The 23,581-nt window shown below is 45.0% G+C and overlaps 1 protein-coding gene across 9 annotated transcripts in view; it reads right to left on the bottom strand.

Moving 5' to 3' along the window:
- The window catches only part of LOC119660390 (dystrophin, isoforms A/C/F/G/H), a 1,277,654-nt gene that overhangs the window by 1,167,066 nt on the left and 87,007 nt on the right, over positions 1-23,581 (bottom strand). For 7 of the 9 annotated variants that reach the window (XM_038068919.1, XM_038068914.1, XM_038068920.1 and 4 more), the window contains exons 2-5: positions 14,275-14,429; positions 10,540-14,208; positions 1,029-1,181; positions 631-792 (exon numbers count right to left, since the gene is read on the bottom strand). In XM_038068919.1, coding sequence (XP_037924847.1) covers positions 631-792; positions 1,029-1,181; positions 10,540-14,208; positions 14,275-14,429 — 4,139 coding nt within the window. Of the gene's footprint in view, positions 1-630; positions 793-1,028; positions 1,182-10,539; positions 14,209-14,274; positions 14,430-19,616; positions 19,700-23,581 lie in introns of those variants that run through there. The other 2 variants (XM_038068915.1, XM_038068921.1) reach the window with 2 other exon arrangements.

The raw sequence follows: 23,581 nt of genomic DNA, 5'->3' as shown, positions 1-23,581 counted from the left end.
CAACTTACGGGGATAGTACAATGGGCCTAATAATGGCCTGAGTGCTCGGAGCTGCGGCTCGCCCCAGTTAACTAAACTAAACTAAACTAGGGCGGGCCTCAACTGAGCGCCGCTTAAGAAAGCAAACCTTCAAAATCGGCCGGAAACTTCCTAATATGCCTGAAACTATGAAATACTACTAATGAAAGAAAATGAAATCTACCGTTCTCAGAAGCTCTTCTCAGTGATTAGCTTCATGCAATCTAAGATACGAATAGGATGTCAATGAGATATGACTGAAATGTGGAAATGGTTGAGAAAAAAATGAAGAGTTTCCCATTTTTGCTGAAACAACACAGTTTGTTCCCGAAGTACTGGATATGCATAATGAAACAAACTCTATCTATTTCTAAGTCTATCTGAGTAAATGAACAAATGAGGAGTCAAAAATTGAGTTCCTACTAAAACTTATCTCAACTTTTTAAGTAAAAATGACCAAAATGAACGGCATGCATTTAGGAACTGTTGTGTTTAGAAATGATGAGTTAGGACGATCTACACAAAACCTCTACTTTCAATCCAAACTACTTCTACGCTAGTCCTTCTACAAACCTTCTAAAATATAGACACAACAAAACGAAGCCATCTTACCTGGAAATCATGTGGTAAATCTTCAACGGTAACATCATTCTCCAAATGTTCACTGAGTATTTCGTCGACACGTGTAAGCCATCTTTCTAAAATCGTTACACATTTTTCCGACTTTTCTGCTTCAGATACTTCCATTTCCAAAATTTCAGTTCTTTGTTTCGCCTGTACAGTTTTCGGTTATTTATATATAATTTTGTGGATATTTTTTTGCATGTAATTAACAATGAAATGAAAGAGGAAAAAAGTTTATGAATTGTGAAAGAATCTTGTTTATATACAACGGAAAGATGGAGAAAGATGGGAGAAAGTGTAGCATGCCACATACTACATGCATACATCGAATATGCAGAGAATATGCTTTGAACACTCATTGGTGAGGAGATCTAGCGAGCGCATACCTTGTGTTGCAAATGATCCCAGCGGTCCACAAGCGTTTTGACCTCGCTTTTGATTGAGTCAGCCATGAATCCTAGCTCGATTAGCTCGTTGCCGATCTCCTGGATCTTGTCAAGACGATCGTCCGAGTGGTTTCGTATTTTGTTTTCCAAGTCCTAAAAAGAGGGAAATAGAAGAAAACCAAACAATCTTGAATGTTTCTTCGTTCAAAAGTTATTTACTAATTTTAAAAGAATGCCAAATAGAATAAATCCCTAGGAAAGGAAAAAGAAGAAACAGATTTCGAGCTCCGCTAGAGGCATCTTCAAATTATCCTGTTTCACCTATTATAAACTCGAGATTAATAAAGATAATAGTAATATTGAGGGAAGTTGTACTGCGTCTGAAAAGAACTGATGTATTGCCATTTTACGCTAAGTAGTCCAGAATACCCAAACCTTATTGTCATCATCATCATCAACGGCACAACAACCGGTATCTGGTCTAGGCCTGCCTTAATAAGGAACTCCAGACATTCCGGTTTTGCGCCGAGGTCCACCAAGTCGGTATGCCTAAAAACTGTCTGGCGTCCTGCCTTACGCCAGCGCTCCATCTCAGGCAGGGTCTGACTCGTCTTCTTTTCCTACCATAGATGTTGCCTCTATAGACTTTCCGGGCTGGATCATCCTCATCCATATGTATTAAGTGACCCGCCCACCGTAACCTATTGAGCCCGATTTTATTCAGAATCTGACGCTAATGGTACCGCTCAAATCACTGGGTGGACTTAGAGAGGGTCGTACTTCTTGCATTTACCTCAGCATCACGGATCACTTTCTCGACGGCCAGATTAAAGAGGACGTATGATAGAACATCCACTTTTCGTAGACCGTTGTTGGTGTCTAATGGTCTTGAGAATGATCCTGCTGCTTGATGCTACATTGGTCAGGGTCAGCCTAGTCAGTCTTATCAATTTCGCCGGGATTTTCTTATAATTGGTGGTGGCAGTATTTGTCCGTCGTCTTCAATTGGCGGGACCTCAACTCGCCGGTGTTCTGGTTGTTCAGTAGTTTATCAAAGTACTCAACCCATCGCTCCAATATGCCCATTCTGTCGGAAATCAGATTTCCCTCTTTGTCTCGACAAGATGAGCATCGAGGTGTGTATAGCTTCATCCTGCTGATTTGTTGGTAAAACTTGCGCGCCTGGTGCGGTTGCTCCCTGTATTTTTCGAATTCACAGACCTGTTGGTTCTCCCAGGCTTCCTTGTTCCGTCTGTGAAGTCGCTTCTTCGCTCGCCGGAGTTCGTGATAAGTATCTGCGTGTACCCGCGTTCTTTCAGAATGCAACATTACTCGGTATGCGGCTTTCTTCCGTTCCGTTGCTAGCTTACATTCATCGTCAAACCAGCCGTTCCGGAGGGCTGTGTTGTGGATGGCTTCAGTATTAACTCTCACCTGATTGTCAGAGGGGATTCTTAGTGGTCTCGATATTCCCCGCTCGGAGCACCACGACAACGAGGTAGTGATCCGAGTCTATATTGGCCCCCCCTATATGTTCTGACATTCATCAAGGCTGAGAGGTAGCGGCGTTTGATCAACACGTGGTCAATTTGGTTGAAAGTGGACCCATCTGGAGAGGTCCACGTATGTTTGTGGACAGCTTTCCGCGCAAACCAGGCACTTCCAACAACGATTTCGTGCGATACTGCTAACTGAATAATCCGTAGTCCGTTATATTGGTATCCCTATGTAAGTTATGGGCGCCGACGTATCGCTTGAATACGGGCTCCATCGCCCATGACTGTTGAAATCTTCAAGTATGATTTTGAAATCATACTTGGGACAGGCTTCAAGGGTCCGCTCAACTGCCTCGTAGAAGGTATCCTTCTCCGACTCTGCAGTCTCCTCTGTAGGGGCGTGAACGTTTATGAGGCTTATAATTCGAAACTTGTCTCACAAACGCAGAGTGGATAGCTTTTCGCTTTTATTTTCAAAGTCAATAACGGCAGGTTTCATTTTTTGGCTGACTAAGCAACCTACTCCGAGCAATTGATTTAATGAATGGCCGCTATAATATATGGTGTAGTGACTCTTCTCCAGGAAACTGGTCCCTATACTGGAACGGTATATCGGCTAGCTGCTTGGCAGCTCTATCTCTGTACAGGGAGCGCACGTTCCATGAGAAAATGCGCAAATTGTTATTTCTTTGTCGTTGCCAAGTTCGTCGTTGTATTATCCGTCCAGTCCGAGGCTCCTGTTGTGCATCGTAACTTCGGTGCTCCGTATAGAGTTGTCAACCCTACCCAACCCCCAACCTGGAGGACCAGTTGGTACAATTTGTCCCATTTTTAGGCGTGGGAGACTCGGCTTCATCCTTCTCCGTCTGCAGCTTTTCGTTAAGAAGGAGCTCCCAGTGTCTCATCCAATCCAACGCGTACAGATACTGCCTGTAGCAACCACCGTGTCCCGTGAGGAACTGGGTAATGTGGCAGTTGGTCTCCCCATGTTTCCGCTTGATCCACGCCCTAATATTGGGAATGAGCCTGTGCGTCCACCGACTCTTAGGAGACTCGTCCCATCAAAGCAGTGCAAACACTCAACGCCAACAGCCGGTAAGCAGAGATCACACGCTTTCATCTCTAAGAGTTTGCAAGCACCTCGACCGAGTTTCGGCCCACCAATATTGGACAACATCTTTAAAAGTGCCGCGGTGGCACTGGCTGACTCTGGCATATATATCTAGATGTTCCCTGAAGCTTAATTTGATGTCAATTATCACCCCTAGGTATTTGATAGCCGTCTTTGATACGTCCACCGATCCACTTTCAAAGTTTTTTTTTTCCTGCTGTTCGTTATTATGGACGCTTCCGTTTTCACGTACGTCAAGATCAGCCCGGCTCTCTCACTGCTTCCGTTGCGTAGACCTCCACATCTTCTAAGTGCTTTGCTGTAACAACCACAGCTAGATCATATGCAAAACCAACAATCGCAACCTTTTCTGGGAAAAGAATACATAGGGGGGAATACACTTCAGCCTAGTTTAAATCTGAACATACGACAAATTTCAGTGTCAGTTCAGTACCGATCCCTGTAGTACCCCGGCTGTGACAATGTACTTTTTGGGCCCTCATCCGTCCCGTACCAGTGAGTCCTCTCTGAGACGTAATTATGCACCAGATTTGCTAAATACCCGTGGACACTTATGTCAGCCAACACCCCTTTAATTATGTTCCAGTTGGTCGAGTTGCATGCATTTTTGACATCAAGTGCCAGCATGACACAGCAGCCGCCAGAAACCAGTGCTCCCTTTGCCAGGTCCACTACCATGCTTGTTGCATCCATCGTAGTGTGAGCATGCCAGAAACCAGATTGGCGCTCCGACAAGCCATTACTATTTTCGAAGGTGGGTAAGAACATGTCCTAGATAACTCTCTCCATAATTTTTCTCATTGTATCAAGGAGGCAGATACGACGGTATAATGCTGGGTTTCCAGGTGGCTTGTTGGTTTTGGGAAGCAAAGCCAACGTTCGCTTTTTCCACTGGGCAGAGAATCTTCCTTCTTTTAGGAAGTGTTGGCAAAAAAGTCAGGCCTAGACTTCACCGCCAGTATCAAAGCTCTATTGGGGATGCCATCCAAACCTGAGGCCTTGCTGTCGCAGACCTTACGACATATTTCCCACAGTTCCTCTACCGTTACTAGAGGTATTATACCCGCATTGAGCTGGACAACCGTTAGTCTTCCGGGTATTTTCGTGGTGATCTCGGGTAATCTCTGCAGCCTTTTCATTAGCATCCTGTAGGTTTCGTCTCAAGGGTTTCCATTCCTTCCTCCAAACGGCTTCTTTTAGGCGGCCTCGCAATTTTCTGTGTATCTCCTCTCGGCCGTCGCCACCTTTCACCATAGCCTCTGGTAAATCCTCCTTGCCTGGAAACATGCGGCTTACAAATTTGCGATTTCGTTGGGTTACCCACTAGGGAGCAATCGCCTTCTCGGCATAATAACATCGCATGCTTTCGTCACCCACCGGGTGATTTTTTCTCTAATCGAAACATTCAGTGATATGGCAGATTTGAGCGCCGCGAAAACATATCTTACTTTACCCGGCATTCTGCGAGAACTCTTCTTCGAGCTCGATTCGTCCTTGTTTCCCATGTCCTCACTGAGATGCTAAGCGACTCTGCTAGCTAAAGCGTATGTCAGGCCTTCGCCCCTGAAAGAGAACGAGGCCCCAATATTAGGGAGTACTAGGTCTAGCTGCGCGAATGCTTCGAGGAGAACATTTTCAATCACCTTCGTTGCCCGAATGAACCATTCTATTCCATCACATATTAAAATCACCTGCTTTTAAGGTCGGCCAACGTCCTCTTGCATCCAAAAGCAAAGCGCACAGCATTTGCTCATACTCGGCAAGTGTAACTCTGGGGGAGCATAGCAGCTGTAGATATGAACACATTTCACTTCTGCCCTGATTAAGCCTTCCTCCGGGTACTCCATTAATTCCTGGAAGACTGCATCTTCACAAGCCCATAACGATGCTTGGCCCATTTGGTCTTTAACCACTAATTACGGCTACATCGATGTTTTTCTCGTAGATGTTTTGCGAGATTGGGTCCTGTGCCGCCAAACAATGATTAGGGTTGATTTGTATAAACCTCATCTGCAATTTATGTCTGTACCTATGCAATGTAAACGAAGCCAAGGCATCTAAAACATCACGTCAGTTCCACCTGACTTCAGTGCCACCTGATCCCAAAGCCGATATATATCCCAACCTATTCTTATTCTCCCTACTGCTAACAGTTTAGATGCTGTCTCTATTGGTAAGCTGATGATGGCGGTTTGTTTTCCCCCGTAGGCTTTTCTCAACGTTTTCAACGCTGACTCCTGTAGTCCATCAAGATCGAACTGCTTCTCTAAGGCTTCACCAATCTCCTCTTTCACGCTATATCTATATTTTTGCAGATTATAGTGATCTCCGACCTGCTAGCCCTTATGTCGGTCTCCTGTCCTAGCGATTTTCTGCGGTTACATCCTTGTATTTCTTGAGGTTCTATCTGAGATCGTCTAACGCTGCTGAATGAGTTTGGGGTCTACCTTCACTCTCCGGAGAATGTCACCATATGACCCTTCACCTCATTTGATAATGATAATCACCTCTGGTCTTACCTTACTCCGATCGCTTCTTTTTTGGGCTCTCCAGGCATCTTCCTAGAGAGATCCGATCCCTTTTCTCGAAGTCGCGACTGTGACAGTTTAGCCGATAGCTTCAGACGTCATCTTCATGTGCTCCGCTTTTCTGGTGGTTGAGTTATTTTTTTCTTTTCGAGGTTGGCTGGCCTGTTGATTCGTTCAACCTTTTGCATAGCCTCTTCCCCGGTTTCTCCCCTTTCATTTTTTGAACAAGCGTTACTTGTATCGCTTGGATCACTTTTTGTTCGACGCGTTTCCCCCTCTTCCGTCCTTGGTGTTGCCGCATGCCAAACGGATACGTCTTATCATTTCTCCTTTTTACCGAAGGCAATAAAGGCAGCTCTTGATTGTTCGATGCCTCCAACATCGGTCGAGTGATTCGGCAGAAAGGATTATTCCTCATAGAAGACTCCCGCTACATACTTTTCACTGGGGGTAGCGACCACGGTGACGTATGCCAGTGGGGGCGAAGATCTACGAAAAATCGAGCTTCATCTGAATAGGTTTGCCGACGGAGCCAGTTCCAGTCCCTCCCGAACGCTTGCAATATTAGATGCTATAGTAGACACGGTTTCCACTGTTAAGACACGTTAGATATCAACGGCCGGACTTGCCCACTCCTAAAATCACCTGTACTGAATTTCCGAAGCACTGCACCATAACTTTATTCCCCTTCTCCATTATCGGTTTTATTTCTAGGTATCTTTCCACAGCTAATTTTTATCGACGGGCAGGTTTCTTGTTCCCACCTACCCGACCTACGCAAGCGTGCCCACACCGGCACATCTCTGGATGCGTACATGTGCATGCTCATAACACATCCGCCGAGCACTCCCTTCTCCGCACGAAGGAACGCGCTTGATGAGAGATTTGGCAACCCCATACAGCATTTATCTACGAAATTAATGAAGCAACAACACACAAAAAGAGAAGTGTGTCCACTTTTGTGAATAGGGATAATAAAAATAGCAATAAAGAAAAAAAAATCCTTTGGAGGTACTTGTTGAAATTCATGCTAAAAGTCAAAAGCAAACTAGTTTCAACAAGGTTTTCTCTTACGGAGCTCTTATTCTGACGACACGTTGACTCCCATAATTTGTATAAAACTACCAATGATAATGGACGAACGATCCCCATGAAACAGGCACAATCACCGTCAGCGGCAGTGATCTGTCCAGAACTGAGCGATTTAAATACCTCGGGTCAACGCTATCAGCTAATAGAGAACTGCGTAATGAAATTGCTTCACGCATTAACGCAACCTGGATGAAGTGGCAAACGTCTCAAATCTAAAATGTACCGCAATGTCGTCCGTCCTGTCGCTCACTATGGTTCTGAGTGTTGGCCAACTATAAAGGACAATGAACGGTATCTTGTGTTAATGGAGACGAAAACGTTACGTTGCACTAGTGGCGTGACACGTTTTGATCACATCCAAAGTGAGGATATCCGCGATCGTTACGGGATTGCACCGATCGTGGAAAAGTTGCGAGGGAGGCATCTTCGACGGTATGGTCACTCAATTCGTGCTAACGAGAATTCACTTGCGAAGATTGGTCTGAACATCGAAGTCGAAAGTAAACGACCAAAAGGCAGGCCGGAACAACGGTGGCTTGATACGCTGGATGGGGACTTAAAAGCCTCGAGGTCGCACCCAAATCAGACATTCGGTAGAGCCAAATGGCGAAACCGTTCACGACGAGTGGGCCCCGCTTGTGAACGGGACAAAGGCTGAAAAAAAAGAAGAATGATAATGGACTGCGGATTATTCAATTAGCAATGTCCCATGAAATGGTTATTGGAAGTATCTGGTTTGCGTAAAAAGCGGTCAACAAACCAAGTCTCTCTAGACGGGACTACTTTCAAATTGACCATGTGCTAATCGAACGCTGTCACCTTTCACCCTTGATGAATGCCAGCACATATAGGGAGGTCAATGTAGACCCGAACTCTTTAGCAAGATGCTCCGAGTTCGAATAACAACACCGACACGAATCCCCGAGTGAACACAGAAGGGACCTTGTCCCTAAGGACATCCCAATCTAGTGTCTTGAAGAACTTTATCATTGGTACAGCCAAAAACATACTTGGTCCCAGTCGCAAAAAAGTCGGAACGGCTGATTCGAAGATGAATGTAACCTAACAACAGAACGGAAGAATGCTGAATACCGGACAATGCTACAATCTGAAGGAACGCGGACATGCACAGAAACCGATCACGGACTCGAAGGCTAGGTATTTTGATAAACTGCTGTCCCGCTAACTGAAGACAATGGACAAATGCTGCCACCACTAAGCATGGAAGAAACAGCCCATGCAATTCCTGGAAGAAAAACTCCATTCAATCCATCAGCCTAAAAATCATAAGTCACCAGGAGCGGATGGAATTACTTCTGAACTGGTTATGAAGGTATCACGTTGCTGAGTACCATCTACAAGATATTCTCCGCTATCCGGATAACCCCATACGCCCAGTACATCATTGGCATATGCTAAAAAGCCTTCACTCCAAGCAAATCAGCAACAGATCAGATTTTCTCTTTGCGACAAACGATTGAAAAACTGTTGGAATATGGCTATCTTTTCATCGACTTTAAGGCCGCCTATGATAGCATAGTCAGTGTACACACGGCCGTGAGAGAATTCGACATCCCGACGAAACTGATAAGAGTGAATCTTATCAGGCTGACCCTGACCGATGTGTAAGGTCAGATAAAACAGGAGGGTCACTCTCGAGACCATTCAACATCAACAACGATGTAACACAGAGGATGCCGTGTCATTCGTTTTCTTTAACTTGGCACTGGAAAAAGTGATTCACGATGCAGCTGTTAATGCAAGAGGCACCATCATCTTCAAGTCCACTCAACGACTGTTGTTGCCAACCTATTTCAGCTGTCCAACTGTTCTGTACTTTGAGCCAATGGGCAGGTACACTAGCATATTCCAGGCGGAAATATACGCAATAGACAAATGTGCCTCCTTTAATCTGCAAAGGAACTACAGGGGGCAGAACATAGCTATTCTCACCAATAGCCAAGCAGCGATCAAGGCACTTAGGTCCAACCAGGTAAACTCTAAACTGGTATGGGAATGCCTTCAGAGACTGAATACACTCGGCTCGTCCAACAAGGTCTGGATACTTTGGGTTCCAGGCCATGCTGGGTTAGAAGGCAACGAGGCAGCGGACGAACTAACCAAGAAGGGAGCAGGGACGCCTTTACACGGGCCAGAACCCTTCTGTGGAATCGGAAACGGTTTCATGGCTATGAATCTAAGAAATGAAGAGGAACAGTTGGGGGAACTATACTGGGCGGGCCTAGCAGGGATGGAGCAGTCCAGGGTGCTTATTGGGGGATACGAACCCATGCGCACAAACTTCACCAAAAAGAACCTCCGAATCATAGTGGGAATTCTCACTGGTCATTGTCGGCTGAACTATCACCTAGGGAAGCTAGGGATATCTACGGACACTGCCTGCAGGTTTTGTGAGGAGGAAGACGAAACCTCTATACACGTCCTGGGACAATGTCCGGCACTTGTGCAAAGTAGGTCGAGGCATCTGGGAGAACACTTAATACCAGATGCAAAGCTGAAAGATCTGGAAGTAGGGAACATACTAAAGTTCCTGACGGTTATAGGCTTGCTTGATATACTATGATCAATAGGTACACTATAATCAGTAAATGGGGCACAATAGTTCTTCAAGGACGCGGTGCGACTTTCCCTTAACAGAATAATAATAATAACTGTTCCGCTTGAAACGTCTCACCATAGGGTCAAAAATCCTACTGTGCAAGACAGTGGTCTTACCAATCTTCAGATATTTCTCGGGGACTTAATTTATTAGAGTGTAAATTTATCAACTCTTAGGCGTCGAGAGAGAAATCCTCCGAAGAATTTCTAGCCCCCTACAGGAACGCTTCAATAGGTTGCGGTAAGCGGGTCACTTAATCCGTATGGATGAGGATGATCTAGCCAGGAAAGTCTATAAGGATCTATAAGTCTATGATGGAAAAAGAAGACGTAGTTGACCTACCCTAGATGGAACGATGGCGTAGGTCAGGACGCCAGACAGCTTTTAGGGATATCGAACTGGTGGACCTTAGTGTAAAACCGCGGATGTCTGGAATTACTTACTAAGGCAATTATGTATATACATTTTTAAAAATCGAAATAATCTGGTGCAGGAGGAGGAATCGTTCTCATCGAACCATCCTCCTGGCAGCTGGGGACAGTCACGTTTAAAGAAACGTCACGAAGTCTGTGTAAAAGATGTTAATATTTTCAATTCCTTCAAAAAAGGTAACTATTAATACTAAAAAATCATAAAAACTTACATCCAGTTCTTCGATAATTTCCTCCGCATCGGCAGCATTTTCAGGACTCTTCCTCAGCTTCTTCTCCAGCTTATCCAAATATCCTGTCTCCGACACTACCAACTTCTTCAACTCACCCAACTGACTAGAAATATGTTCCAGCAATGCCGTCCGATTATAAACTTGCGCCGTGACATCATTCCAACGCGCATTCAATTTCGTGAACCTCTTAGCCAAGTACGTGTATTTGTGCTCCGAGTCCTGCTGCACCAAATCATCAATCTGCAATATTATATCACTTCCAGTTTCATTGAGTTCGCGAAACTTAATTGTTTCCCGCTCACATGTCTCCTTGAGCGTTTGGAATTTAGACTTGATCTGGAATAGTTCATTTGAATTGCTGATATCAGAATTGGCATTTTTCGGAGTATTCATTTCGAGATCGTTCAGCCACAACTCCATCTGATGGACGCGTTGTAAGACCTCTTCAGTTTTTATCAGGATTTGATGTATCTTTTTCGAATTCTGATGATACAAATCCAGGACTCTGGTATAAAAATGATTCAGATCACTGACACGATTTGTCAGAGCAACCTTGTGCTCCTCAGTTGCATCCTTCATGATGATCTCGCTGAAATTCCGTACACTGATCACGTCGATTTCAATCTTTTTCAACTGAGTCGCGTGTTGATCATAATCTTCAGACTGGGACTGCAACATCTTCAGCTCGCCTAGGACAAAGAGATCTGTTTTGAATGTTGTCTCCAATCCCCGCAGGACGTTTACAATCGTATCGTACTCAGCGTTGAAATGGTTTAGATTTTCGATCCCCGTGTTCTGTTTGATAATTCGATCATTAATAACATCAGCAAGCTTGGACCATATATCGAGGAGGTCCCCGATCTCGCCATGATCACTTTTTTCGTACACAAACGAGTAGTCTTCCTCGAGCTGCTGATACTTTTCCCGCAACTCATTTAATTTCTGAAGATTCGCATCCATTGCACTATCATCAGATACAATCACATGCACAGTATCTGCTTCCGCAACGAAATCTTGCAGTCGTTGCAGTCTGGAATGTACATCATCGAAGCCACCTTTGGATTGTATGAGTCGTGCGATTGCTTTTTTCATGTCATTCCAACTTTCATGGAATTGATTGAAGTCATCTTTCCACTCTTGTAAATCATCCGTGAGTTTGTTTGTGGTTGCTTTCGCCTCGGCAATCTCATCGGATAAGGAATCCATGTCACTGAGACGATTTTCTAGTTCTGCTTTCGTTGCAGTATTCGCATGTTGTTTGTACCAATCACGGGAGTCAGCTAACACCAACTTGAAGCCAGTTAGGCTTTTATAGAATTTATCTTTGGCGATTTTGTGATCGAGGTCAGTACGCATTTCAGCTACCGTTTGGTTGAGGGTCTTGTATCGATCGGCGATTTGCGCCACTTGGCTCGTTTCGAGAGTTAAATTCCGATTGGGATCCTCATCCTGGCATTCACGCAAAAGACTCTCAAGATGCTGTGGATTGTCTTGCCGATCTGATAGCATTTTACTTACATCATTCAATATCTGAGCCTGGTCTTTCAAGCTATGTCGTGACAAACTAAAAATCTTCTCATCGCAGTCTTCCAGGAGATTCAAATTTTCAGCGATCGTCTTTTCTAAAGATGTCAAATTTGCAGACTTCTGGAGCTTCCGCTTCTTGCTCGACTGCGGTGATGATTCCTCTGTTGTCGCCTCTTCTTCGCCAAACTTGATGATCATTTGGAAGTCAGTCCAAGAGCCTGGCCGTTCCACTTTCCTTTCCTCGGATGAAGTGGGGAATTTAAAGCCCATGTACTCTATGCGCACCCTCTGCACTTCGACAATTTGATTCAATGCATCCAAGCGGTCCTCAAGGCTTTCAATTTGTTCCAAAACTTGTTCAGAATTTTGACCTTCCTGCATTGTTTGCACCATTTGTCTTAAATCGACCAAGTACCGTTCCAGCTCTTTAAGATCTAATTCGCAGTAGCGAAGATCGTTTATGCGCCGGGTTATATTCCCCAATTCCGTAAGCTCCTTTGATTCCATGGTTTTGAGGTCTTTCTCCCTCGCGTCCATCCATTTCGTTATTACTTTGTATTGATGAAGCTTCTCGGCCCGAATTTCACTCCATTTGATCACATGTGACCACCGTTCACCCAGAGCCGAGAGCTTGTCTTCGAGGTCGTTAAAACTTCCAGATTCATCATTCACAATCACAACCATGTTACTCAGGTTATCCACTAAAGATTGCTGTTTCTTCAAATCTTCTCGGAATTCATTTATCTCCTTCACCTGTCGGTTAACATCATTCAAAGTTGGACCGATCTCTGACATTCGTGATATCCGATCTTCAGTATTTGTCAGAAATATTCTAAGCTCCTCAATTTGCTGTGACTGGAATTCGGCTAAACTACTTAAAATTTTTGCCTGTACGTCCAGCGCTCGTACACGTAACGTCTCCCAACGTTCATTCAGCAAAACCATTTGCTGTCGAATCTCGTTCTGATCCTCTAATGTCAAGCCACATGTTCGCTGAGACTCACTAATCAACATTGAGCCTTCCTCGAGCGCTTCGCCGACAAATTGCTGGTGCTCAGTTAACTTCAACATAAACTGTTCATTTTCGCTGAACTGCGCCTTAGCACTGGGAAAATCAGTTGGTTCTGAAAGTTCTCTTGAAAGGACTTCCTCATCTTCAAGAAGTAAGGCCAGTACAGCCTCTAGCGCGGCTTGGTATCCACTAATCTCGATTGATGCATTTGTCGCTGTTGAAAGCGGCCTTGATTTCGACTGATCGACCATTAGGTATTCCATTTTTGGTTCATCTAAGTTTATATCTGCCAGTTTCATTGGCTGGTCTTTTGATATGGTAAAGGTTGAGCTCCTGACAATATGTTTTGTTGTTGCAGCCTCGGCAAGATTCTCTAGTGACTTATCTAAGGAGATCTCATCAAGATCGGTTGTGTTCCCTGCATGGAATGTGCTCGCGGGAAGTATATTCCTGTTGTACTCATCGAAGTTAGGTTTACCGTTTCCATTGCTAGCTTCATTATCTGCAGGGGTCGGAGTAATATCTCCATCGTCGGCAAGCGGGATCGATTCGGTACTTTCGCAATGTTGGGCTAAGTCGTGGACGCTTCCCCAGGAATTAATTGAGTGATACAAGCACATAACATACATTAAGATTGATTTCTTATCTGGCTTATTCGTATTAACGTCTTCAGGATCCAACAGCTGGTCAATTTTGAAATACCGACTAGCCAGCTCAAACGCCATCTTCAGCCGTGCGTTGGGATGTAGCTTGATCGCTGCGTTAAGATCAAAATTCGATATGTTTGCGTGAATTATATAAAGGAATGCTCTTCCATCCGACCAGCTCCTGGAGAAATCATTGATAGTGAGCCCATGCGGTTCGGTGTACTGGCGGACCCAGTTAAGAAGCGATTTTTCGATCCCGCTTCCCGCTTGTGAGTTGACTAAATTCTGACCATTGAAGCTGAGCGCAATCAGCCAGATTAATCCTAGGGTGAGTTTGGGATTGCCAGCTGCAATGTCATCGCTGGAAATGTTGACCATTTTGACACCATGTTCCTGAAGAACTTGAAGCGCTTTGTTTAAATTGTTTATGTGATGTACTCGCATTCGTCCCTTTTCAGGTTTCTGGAGATGAAATCATTCAATTAATTTTGGAGATTGAATGCAAACGACGGAACGATGAAAACTTACGTATTGTGAATTTGTGAGGACCTCCAGGAGGGCCAACAATCGGTGGCCATCTCGGAGATCTGTGAATAAATCGTTGACTAGGGGGCATTTCGTTTTCGTCAAATGTGCATTAATCCATTTTGTGAATGTCTTCTTTTGTATGTCCTGTCTTTCATCTGAAAATAAGAAACAAATAAATTAATTTTTTTAAAAAACATTCGTTAGAGGATTAGAAAAAAATGTTTTTATTCAAAACACACAATGAACAACGAAGGAGATCAAACCAAGGAGCAGCTACCGCAGTAACCCCCATTAAGGGTGTTGTGACACGGAATGAACGCGTTAAGGCTGCAGGAAGGGCAAGTGGTAGTTACTAGTTCGAAACGAGTAAGAATCTACTTGATTGATTTGGGTATAGCATTCATAGAGTGAACCAGGATATGTACTTAAATACTCGAACGAGAGTCAGCCTTGCCATTAAGTAAGACATTAAACTTAGTGAGACCATTTTCCCGGGGAAATCAAAAGCTATGTCAAAAGCAATCATTCCGCCAGCCTCAACAAGGACACACTCGCATCTAAATTATTTTCAGCAAAACCTAACACGTGCCTTTAGATTTAAAACCGGTAACAAATTCCAGGTAAGGGGATTTTATGAGTAAGCTATTTAGGAACTGGAGAATGTCGTATGATCCCTCTATATCGAATCATAGAATAATTCAATTTGAAATTGAGGGAAATCCTGAAAAAGAAAAGAAAACTAGAAATCCAAGGAGAACTGATTACAACTCATCTAGCGGTGGGTAGATCCATCAGAAATGAATTAGAACAGGAAGCAACGATGAGAGACTTCAATAAAGTCACCATAGATGTATGTGAAGTCCCCCACTCCCTTCAACTCAACGGAGAACAATGTTACTCACTGCAGTTCCCACCTTCCCGCCAAATTTCGTATCAAAAGTAACCATTTCTGAGAAAAGTGCATGTGACAAACAAAGAGACAGACTCGAGCATCCCCATCGTTGACAGGAGGGTTGCCCAGGATCCCGTCGCATCCAAGACAGGAATCACAGATGTTTGCCAAAGAAGCCGTTGACAATCTAGCCTCACATTAAAGGATACAAAAAAGTGTTCCCCTACGAAAGCATTGGCTAATGATTGGATAGGAAGAGTCAACAGTCAAAGAGATCAAAGCCCAAGTTAGACTCTCATCGAACCAAGAAAAGACCGAAGCAAAGCAAGGAGGATAACGATAATTCGGAAACGAAATCGCCAAGATGCTTTGGTAATAGCAGCAAAAGAGGGTATGCTGATATTTTGCGGCAGATTAGAGCAAATCCTGAACTGAAAGAGCTCAGCGGCAAAGTTACGCAAATTGGGGTAAGGTCAAAGGGTGAACTGTCGTTTGAACTATGGGAGGAAAAGAATGAACACGACGATCTCCAAAAAGAATATCGACGCTTCAGTCGGCATGGAAGTTATTCTGCGTGTACTGATTGTGATAGAGCGCAAAAATCTTGTTAAGGTCACCACCAGGTAAGCGCTCAAAGGTCAATTGAAACTGGAGGACGTCCAGGAAACGGATGTGCATAGTCTAAGGCGAACATACGTCGGAACTATGTTTGTGGGATCAGTTAAGTAAGCTCTACCTGCGGGTAAAGCTCGCATAGGATGGATCACCTGAAGGCTACGCGAGCTGTAAAGAGCTTCAAATACTTCGGGATCCAACATTTCGAACGACTGCACTAGTATCTGCAAGAGCTCGAGGAAGAACCTTCAGTGTCTTCTATGTGCGGAAGTCAAGGATAGCGATCGCAACCATATAAAGGGTAATATCCGGTGTCCGGTGTTGGTCAAAGGGTAGGTCCCAGGTCGAAACGTGGATTGGTACCCACGATGGAGCATAAAACCTGGGAAATGCCTGCTGAACCAACACCAACAGCTCTATTACCAAACCCTATCTCCACCTCCACGTGGTGACCGCTGGGAGCTCTTTCTTAACGAAAAGCTGCAGACGGAGAAGGATGAAGGCGAGTCTCCCACGCCTAAAAACGGGACAAATTGTACCAACTGGTCCCCAGGTTGAGTAGGGCTGATAACCCTACACGGAAAACCGATGTTACGAAGCCACGAAAGGAGCCTTGGACAGGATGGATCTTACAACGACAAACCCGGCAACGGCAACGGATTAACGATTTGCACATTTTCTCATGGAACGTGCGCTCCCTGTGCAGAGATAAAGCTGATGAGAAGCTAGCCGATACCCTGTCCCAATATAGGGCTGATATAACAACGTTACAAGAGATGCGATGAATAGGGTCCGGTTTCCTGGAGAAGAGCCGCTACACCATATATTATAGTGGTCATCCAGTAAACCATGTGCTCGGAGTAGGTTTCTTCGTCAGCCAAAAAATTAAACCTGCTGTTATCGGCTTTGAAAACATAAGCGAACGGCTATGCACTCTGCGCATGCGAGGCAAGTTTAGAAATATAAGCCTCATTAACGTTCACGCTCCTACACAGGAGACTGCAGAATCGGAGAAGGATACCTTCTACGAGGCAGTAGAACGATCCCTCGAAGCCTGTCCCAGATATGATATTAAAATGTTGGGAATTTTAACAGCCAAGTAGGGAAGGAGCCCGCATTCAGGCGGAAAGTGGTCCAGAAACATACGTGAGCGTCTCCAGACGGGACCACTTTCAACCAAATTGACCACGTGTTGATCGAACGCCACCACCTCTCAGCCTTCATGAATGTCAGAACATATAGGGGGGCCAATATAGACTCGGATCACTATCTCGTTGGCATGGTGCTGCGACAATCAGGTGAGAGTGAATACTGAAGCCATCCACAACACAGTCCTCCGCGACACCTATAAGAGGGCAATGGATGCCGCAATAACCGCAGTCAACAGAGGACCTGGAAATGAAGCATCAACAAATGATCTTCACAATCACCTGAAGAACGTCATCATGGATACGGCCACAAACATACTTGGCCCCAGCCGCAAAAGGTGTCGGAACGGCTGGTTTGACGATGAATGAGTAATGTTGCATTCTCAAAGAACGCGGGCACGCGCAGAGACTTATCACGATCTCCGCCGAGCGGAGAAGTAACTTTACAGACGGAAAAATGAAGCCTGGAAGAACCAACAGGTTTGTGAACTCGGAAAGTACAGGGAGCAACCGCACCAGGCGCGGAAGTTTTACCAACAAGTCAGCAGGATGTAGCCTTATACACCTCGATGATCATCCTGTTGAGACAAAGAGGGAAATCTGATTTTCGACAGAATGGGCATACTGGAGCGATGGGTTGAGTTCTTTGATGAGCTACTGAACAACCAGAACATCGGCGAGTTGGAAGTCCCGCCAACTGAAGACGACGGGTAAATGCAACCACCACCAAGTTTAGGAGAAACAATCCTGCACGGACTGTTCATCAGCTAAAAAATCATAAGTCGCCAGGAGCCGATGGAATTACAGCCGAATTGGTTAAATATGGAGGCGACCAGTTACACCAAGTGGTTCATCAATTTGTGCTCAAGATATGGGGCAGCGAATCAATGCCTGACGATTGGCAACGAGGCATTATCTGTCTCATACATAAAAAGGGAGATATCAGGCGGTGCAGCAATTATAGAGGTATCACGTTGCTGAGTACCATCTATAAGATATTCTCTGCTATCTCGCTAGGCCGGATAACCCCATACGCCCAGAACATCATTGGCCCATACCAAAGAGGCTTCACTTCAGGCAAATCAGCAACAGATCAGATTTTCTCTCTGCGGCAAGCGACGGAAAAACTGTTGGATATGGACAACAGTTGCACCATCTATTCATCGACTTTAAAGCGGCCTATGATAGCATAGCCAGGGTAAAAGTGTACACGGCCATGAGAGAATTCGGTATCTCGACGAAATTAATAAGACTGACTAGGCTGACCCTGACCAATGTGCGAGGCCAGATAAAAGCAGCAGGATCGCTTTCAAGACCAACGGTTTACGACAAGGGGATGCTCTATCATGCGTCCTCTTTAACCTGGTCCTCGAGAAAGTGATCCTTGATGCTGATCTGATGTAAATGCAAGAGGTACGATCCTCTTTAAGTCCACTCAACTACTGGCCTATGCTGACGACATCGACATCATGGGAAGAACCACCCGAGACGTACAAACTGCCTTCATTCAGATCGAGCAGGCGGCGATTGGCGCGAGATCTTGGGCTGCACATCAATGAAGGCAAGACAAAATATATGGTGGCAACGTCAGCACCGAAAACGAACCAGCCAACAACATCAAACCGCACTGGTCAAACAGGAAGAATAAGGATAGGAGAATACAACTTTGAGACCGTTGACAATTTCTCCTATCTAGGGTCGAAAATCAGAACCAATAACAGCTACAGAGCCTATTTCAACTTACAAAAACTGTTCCACTCGAAACGTCTCACCATAGGGTCAAAGCTCTTACTGTAGAAGACTATGATCTTGCCAGTCCTCATGTATTCCTCGGAAACTTGAGTTCTTAGCGAGAAAAATTGCGAATTCTTGGCCGCATTCGAGAAAAGAATCCTCCGGAGAATTTTTGGCCCCCTACATGAGGATGGACGATTCCGTAGCCTACACAATGACGAAATCTATGAGCGATACCATGACCGTCCGGTTGTGGATAAAATCCGGCTCAATAGGTTACAGTGGGCGGGTCACTTAATCCGTACAGATGAGGATGATCCCACCCGGAAAGTGTATAAGGGCAATATCTATGGTAGAAAAAGAAGACGAGGCAGACCCTGCCTAAGATGGAGCGATGGTGTAGGTCAGGACGCCAGACAGCTTTTAGGGATATCGGATTGGTGGACCTCGGTGCAAAACCGGGATGTCTGGAGTTCCTTATTAAGGCAGGCCTAGACCGGATACCGGTTGTTGCGCCGTTGATGATGATGATGAGTATAGTATGCAATATAATATTATTATCTTTATTTTAGTAGATATAGATGTAGAGAATAGTTTGAAGCCTAGATAGCATATGCAGACAACAACATGGTTGTTTCAGATTTTTGGCGGGATACCTTCTGAGAATGGATCCTTGAAATAAGTGACCACTTTCTAATGACTGGACTCCCTGCCTTTTCCCTCCATTAAACTGATGTCAAAACTAAGACAAGACCACCTTTTTGTTTTCAACAAATCCTTATAAAAGAAGTGAAAGTGTGGAAAAAGAAGGACTGGTATTAGTCTCAACTTTTTGGTACAGTCTTCAGTTTGTTATTACCAAGGTTCTCAAATCCCGAAATATATTTGGCAGTTTGTTCTCCATTACTGTGCAATTTTCCGTAACTTCTCATAGTACAAAAAACAATACATACCAACATCGAAGGATTTCAGCACCACGAAAAACCTCATTTCGAAACCCAGCAAAGCACACGAACCGAATCATCAACAATAATTACTATCATCTCGATAATGCATTGAACACTCACGCAACAGTTAAAGGTTCCTCTCGAATGCAACTGCAACCACTAAACTCCTCTGGAGATATCTTTTCTATTGATAATCAAGAGACAATTCGGAATTTGTTCAATGACCGTCGAGGCGACCAACCGCCATCGTCTTAGCCCGGCCGGCCCCCGTGAGTATCTTCGCCATCTCTCAAAATTGTTGCTGTCGTCATCGTCAACATCATTCATGTACTCAGGGGCCGTTCGACAAGCCTTCTCCCATCCAGAATTACTAATTAGCAGCAATAACTGAACGACCGATAGATACGTTTGGTAGTTAAATAGATAGATGAACTCGAACGCTAGTCAACAGATGATGCACGGAATTAAGATTAATTGAAAGTGCATTGAAAAAAGATGCGATGGAGCCAGGCTGCACTAGAGATGTTGATGGTGATATCACCGGAATATCATTTGTCCAGCCCAAAAATGCTAGCGTGCTTGGAAAGCTAATGGAATGATCTAACCATTAATGCGATTTTAAAAGTGGGTGACTAATTTTCCAATGGCTTCAGAGTCGATTGAACCCTTTCTCTTTAATGGCGGTGACACATAAATTAATTAAAGTGCAATCACCATTGTGCTGGCTGCTGTTCGAAGTGAGGGTTCAGACCTCATTGAGGACAATCTTTTGCAGTGAATATAGTGCTAAATGATAGATATTTCCAAGCCTGCTATATAGTCAATTTGCATCTCTGAAGGTTTTCTTCTGCTATAGCCATCCGTATTTTATGTTTTGCTACACAGGCCGTCTTGCACCACCACTTGCAAATTGCCTGTGCAATGTTATGAGCAAAGATGTAATAACAATTAATAACCATAGAAAACTTCATACCATTAATTACTCCAGCGGTGATTTAAGACCGGCATTCATCAAGAGTTTCTCTTTTGTAAATGGTCCACATTCCAACTACCTCTCTAATTGCTCTTTCATAAAGTTCGGATTAAATCCACCCGTATCCTCTAGATCCTCTGGTAACTCTTTAGCAATATCACAGCGATTACTGGAACTGTGTAATGAACTTTTATGAATAGAAGGATCAGACGATGAAACGACCTAGAGGACTGAGCTATCCCAGAAACCTAAAAAGTTGGCGAAATTGACCGTGAAGGTCGCCCACAAAGATTGAAACTCCATCAAATTGTTCGGTCGACACGTTATTGCACACCTCTGTGCTAGCCGAGCTCGGGAATGCAGGGGGTCCTTTGAACGCTTTGATCCCCCCCCCCCCTCGTCATTATTACAAAGTTAACGTGTCTTCTCCGATGCGTGGGTCCGCACTGGATTTCAAAAAGACGGGAGAATTCGCGACGACCTACCGAAACCAGAACGCGAGCTAAAATGGAAAAACAAAAGAAACGGCTCTACCGCGCACGTGGAGCCGTAAGTCTTCGGATCCGAGTGCCGCGATCACGAGGGATGATCCACGACGGATCACAATCCCGATCATAGCTTCTTCTGCCTCAGATCGTGATTGAGGCGCGGCAGCTTAGGTTCATATTCTTCCTTGGCATCCCGAGGCCATTTTTCTTTTAAGGATTCCCCTTTCGTTTTAGCTCTCTCTCTTCTGGTTTTTATTTGTTAGGTCATCGCGAATTCCCCCGTTTATTGTCTTTTTGAAATCCAGTGCGGACCCACGCATCGGAAAAGACACGTTAATTTTGTAATAATGACGCACATTCCCGAGCCTGGCCAGCACAGAGGCGTGGAAGAAAGTGTCAACCGAGCACTTTAATCGAGCTTCAATCTTTGCGGGCGACCTTCACGGTCAATTTCGCCAACTTTTTAGGTTTCTGGGATAGCTCTTCCCCTTAGGTCGTTTTCGGCCACTTAGGATGATCGTCTGATCCTTCTATTCATAAAAGTTCATTACGAATGGCGCCCAACGTGTGGCCCAAAATTTCCTGGATTCAGGCCTAATTCTTATTTGCAGGTCTTCTGAATCAAGTAGAAGATAGCCCATTCCGGCTCACAATTTCGTTTGGTGATGTTGGATAAAAAATCAATAGATTCTCTACATTGTTCCCGACTAGGCTCCACGTGCACTTGCCTTTACATTTCTAGTTTTAGGTTTCTGGGATAGCTCTTCCCCTTAGGTCGTTGTCGGCCACTTAGGATGATCGTCTGATCCTCCTATTCATAAAAGTTTCATTACAACTGTTACATGACAGACAAACCCTCACGGCACTTATCTTCTTCGGTCTAAAGCCCGTTCAGAAGCGAAGTTGACTCGTCGCGATTGGTTGTTCCATTTTGTTTTATCAAAAGGTGCTATCTGAATAGAGTCAGGTTTTTCTCAATTCACCATCCAGCGTATCAACCCTACGTTGTTCCGATCGGCCTTTTGGTCGTTTCCCATCGACTTCAATGTTCAAACCTATCTTCGCAAGTGAGTTCTAGTCAACGCGAATTACATGTCCATACCATCGTAGACGCCTCCCTCCCAATTTTTCGACGATCGGTGCAACGCGGTATCAATCGCGGATGTCCTCTTTTATGGCTATATATGCGAGGTCTAGTCCCGAAGTTCATTTAACTTTAATATTAATTTCTTTGCAAACCACACTTTTAGGTACACCGGAACATAGACTGGGTTTTTACAATCAATACTCGATATATTTAACCATTAGACTTTATTAAATAATTTGTGTGACTTTATTAAATAATTTGTGTGACTGTGACTGTATGCTCGTTAGAGGCAGAAGAGAGTCTCGCTTCATGTGTTTCTTTTCTGCCCCTAACTCATGGCACACTTTTCTCGCCGGTCCTCCACTCCCGTGGCGAGCTCCGCAAAGTGGATAGATCCGCGCCATCTATTCGTTCGCATTCGCAACATTCGAAATAAATTTCGAATGCCGCGAATCCTGCCGCGCCACATCACTCCGCCCCCAGATGAAACCTAGGGGTTTCGGCGACTGATCCCGGAACTTCGTTCGCCGTCAATCCACAAAACGGACACGACGCTGCTTCGGGGCGGACACGGGTTTCAGCCTGGACAGAGAGACCGCCCTCCTGCGTCCACCGGTCTCGAGCTGGAAAAAATGTTCTCCACGCTCGAGAACGCGGTACGGGCCCTCATATGGAGGCTGCAGCGGCTTCCGGACGGCATCCGTCCTGATCAGCACGTGCGTGCATGTGTCCAGTTCCTTGGGCGAACAAGCAGGTATGGACGAGTGTCGAGTGGGTGGTGGCGCTTTGATGCGTCGGAGATTGTCCCTCAGCAGACGCACCAACTCCGACTCCGTGAGACCCGATCTCTTGTCGAAGACCGGATCGCTTGGGAGTCTTGGGTTCTCCCCGTATACCAGCTCTGCGGGGCTGGCAGCAAATTCCTCTCGTCGGGTTGTACGTAGGCCGAGTAGGACGAGAGGCAAGACTTGGGACCAGGACGGATCGTCACTTGCCATAATGGCGGCTTTCAGCGTCCGGTGCCAACGTTCTAGCATCCCATTGGATTGCGGGTGGTATGCAGTAGTCTGCTGGCGTTTAAAACCAAGGAATTTGCCTAACTCGGAGAAAAGGGTGGACTCAAATTGCATTCCCTGATCAGTGATGACCACTGCGGGGACGTCAAAGCGAGGTATCCACTCTCGACAGAGGGCTTCGGCACATGATTGCGCCGTAATGTCTTTCAGAGGTATTGCCTCAGGCCACCGCGTAAACCTGTCGATGATTGTGAGACAATACCTATAACCGTGCGAGTCTCGCAAAGGCCCTACTATGTCGAGGTGTATCGTGTGGAAACGCTTGGTAGTGCGTGGGAATGAGCCCACTTCTTTCCTTACATGCCTGAAGACTTTACACTTTTGGCATGCGATGCACTCTCTGGCCC

The sequence above is a fragment of the Hermetia illucens genome, chromosome 6 (assembly GCF_905115235.1).
Source record: "Hermetia illucens chromosome 6, iHerIll2.2.curated.20191125, whole genome shotgun sequence".
Classification (NCBI taxonomy): domain Eukaryota; kingdom Metazoa; phylum Arthropoda; class Insecta; order Diptera; family Stratiomyidae; genus Hermetia; species Hermetia illucens.
The sequence above is the reverse complement of the archived record's forward strand: the minus strand, read 5'-3'. Positions and strand labels throughout refer to the sequence as shown.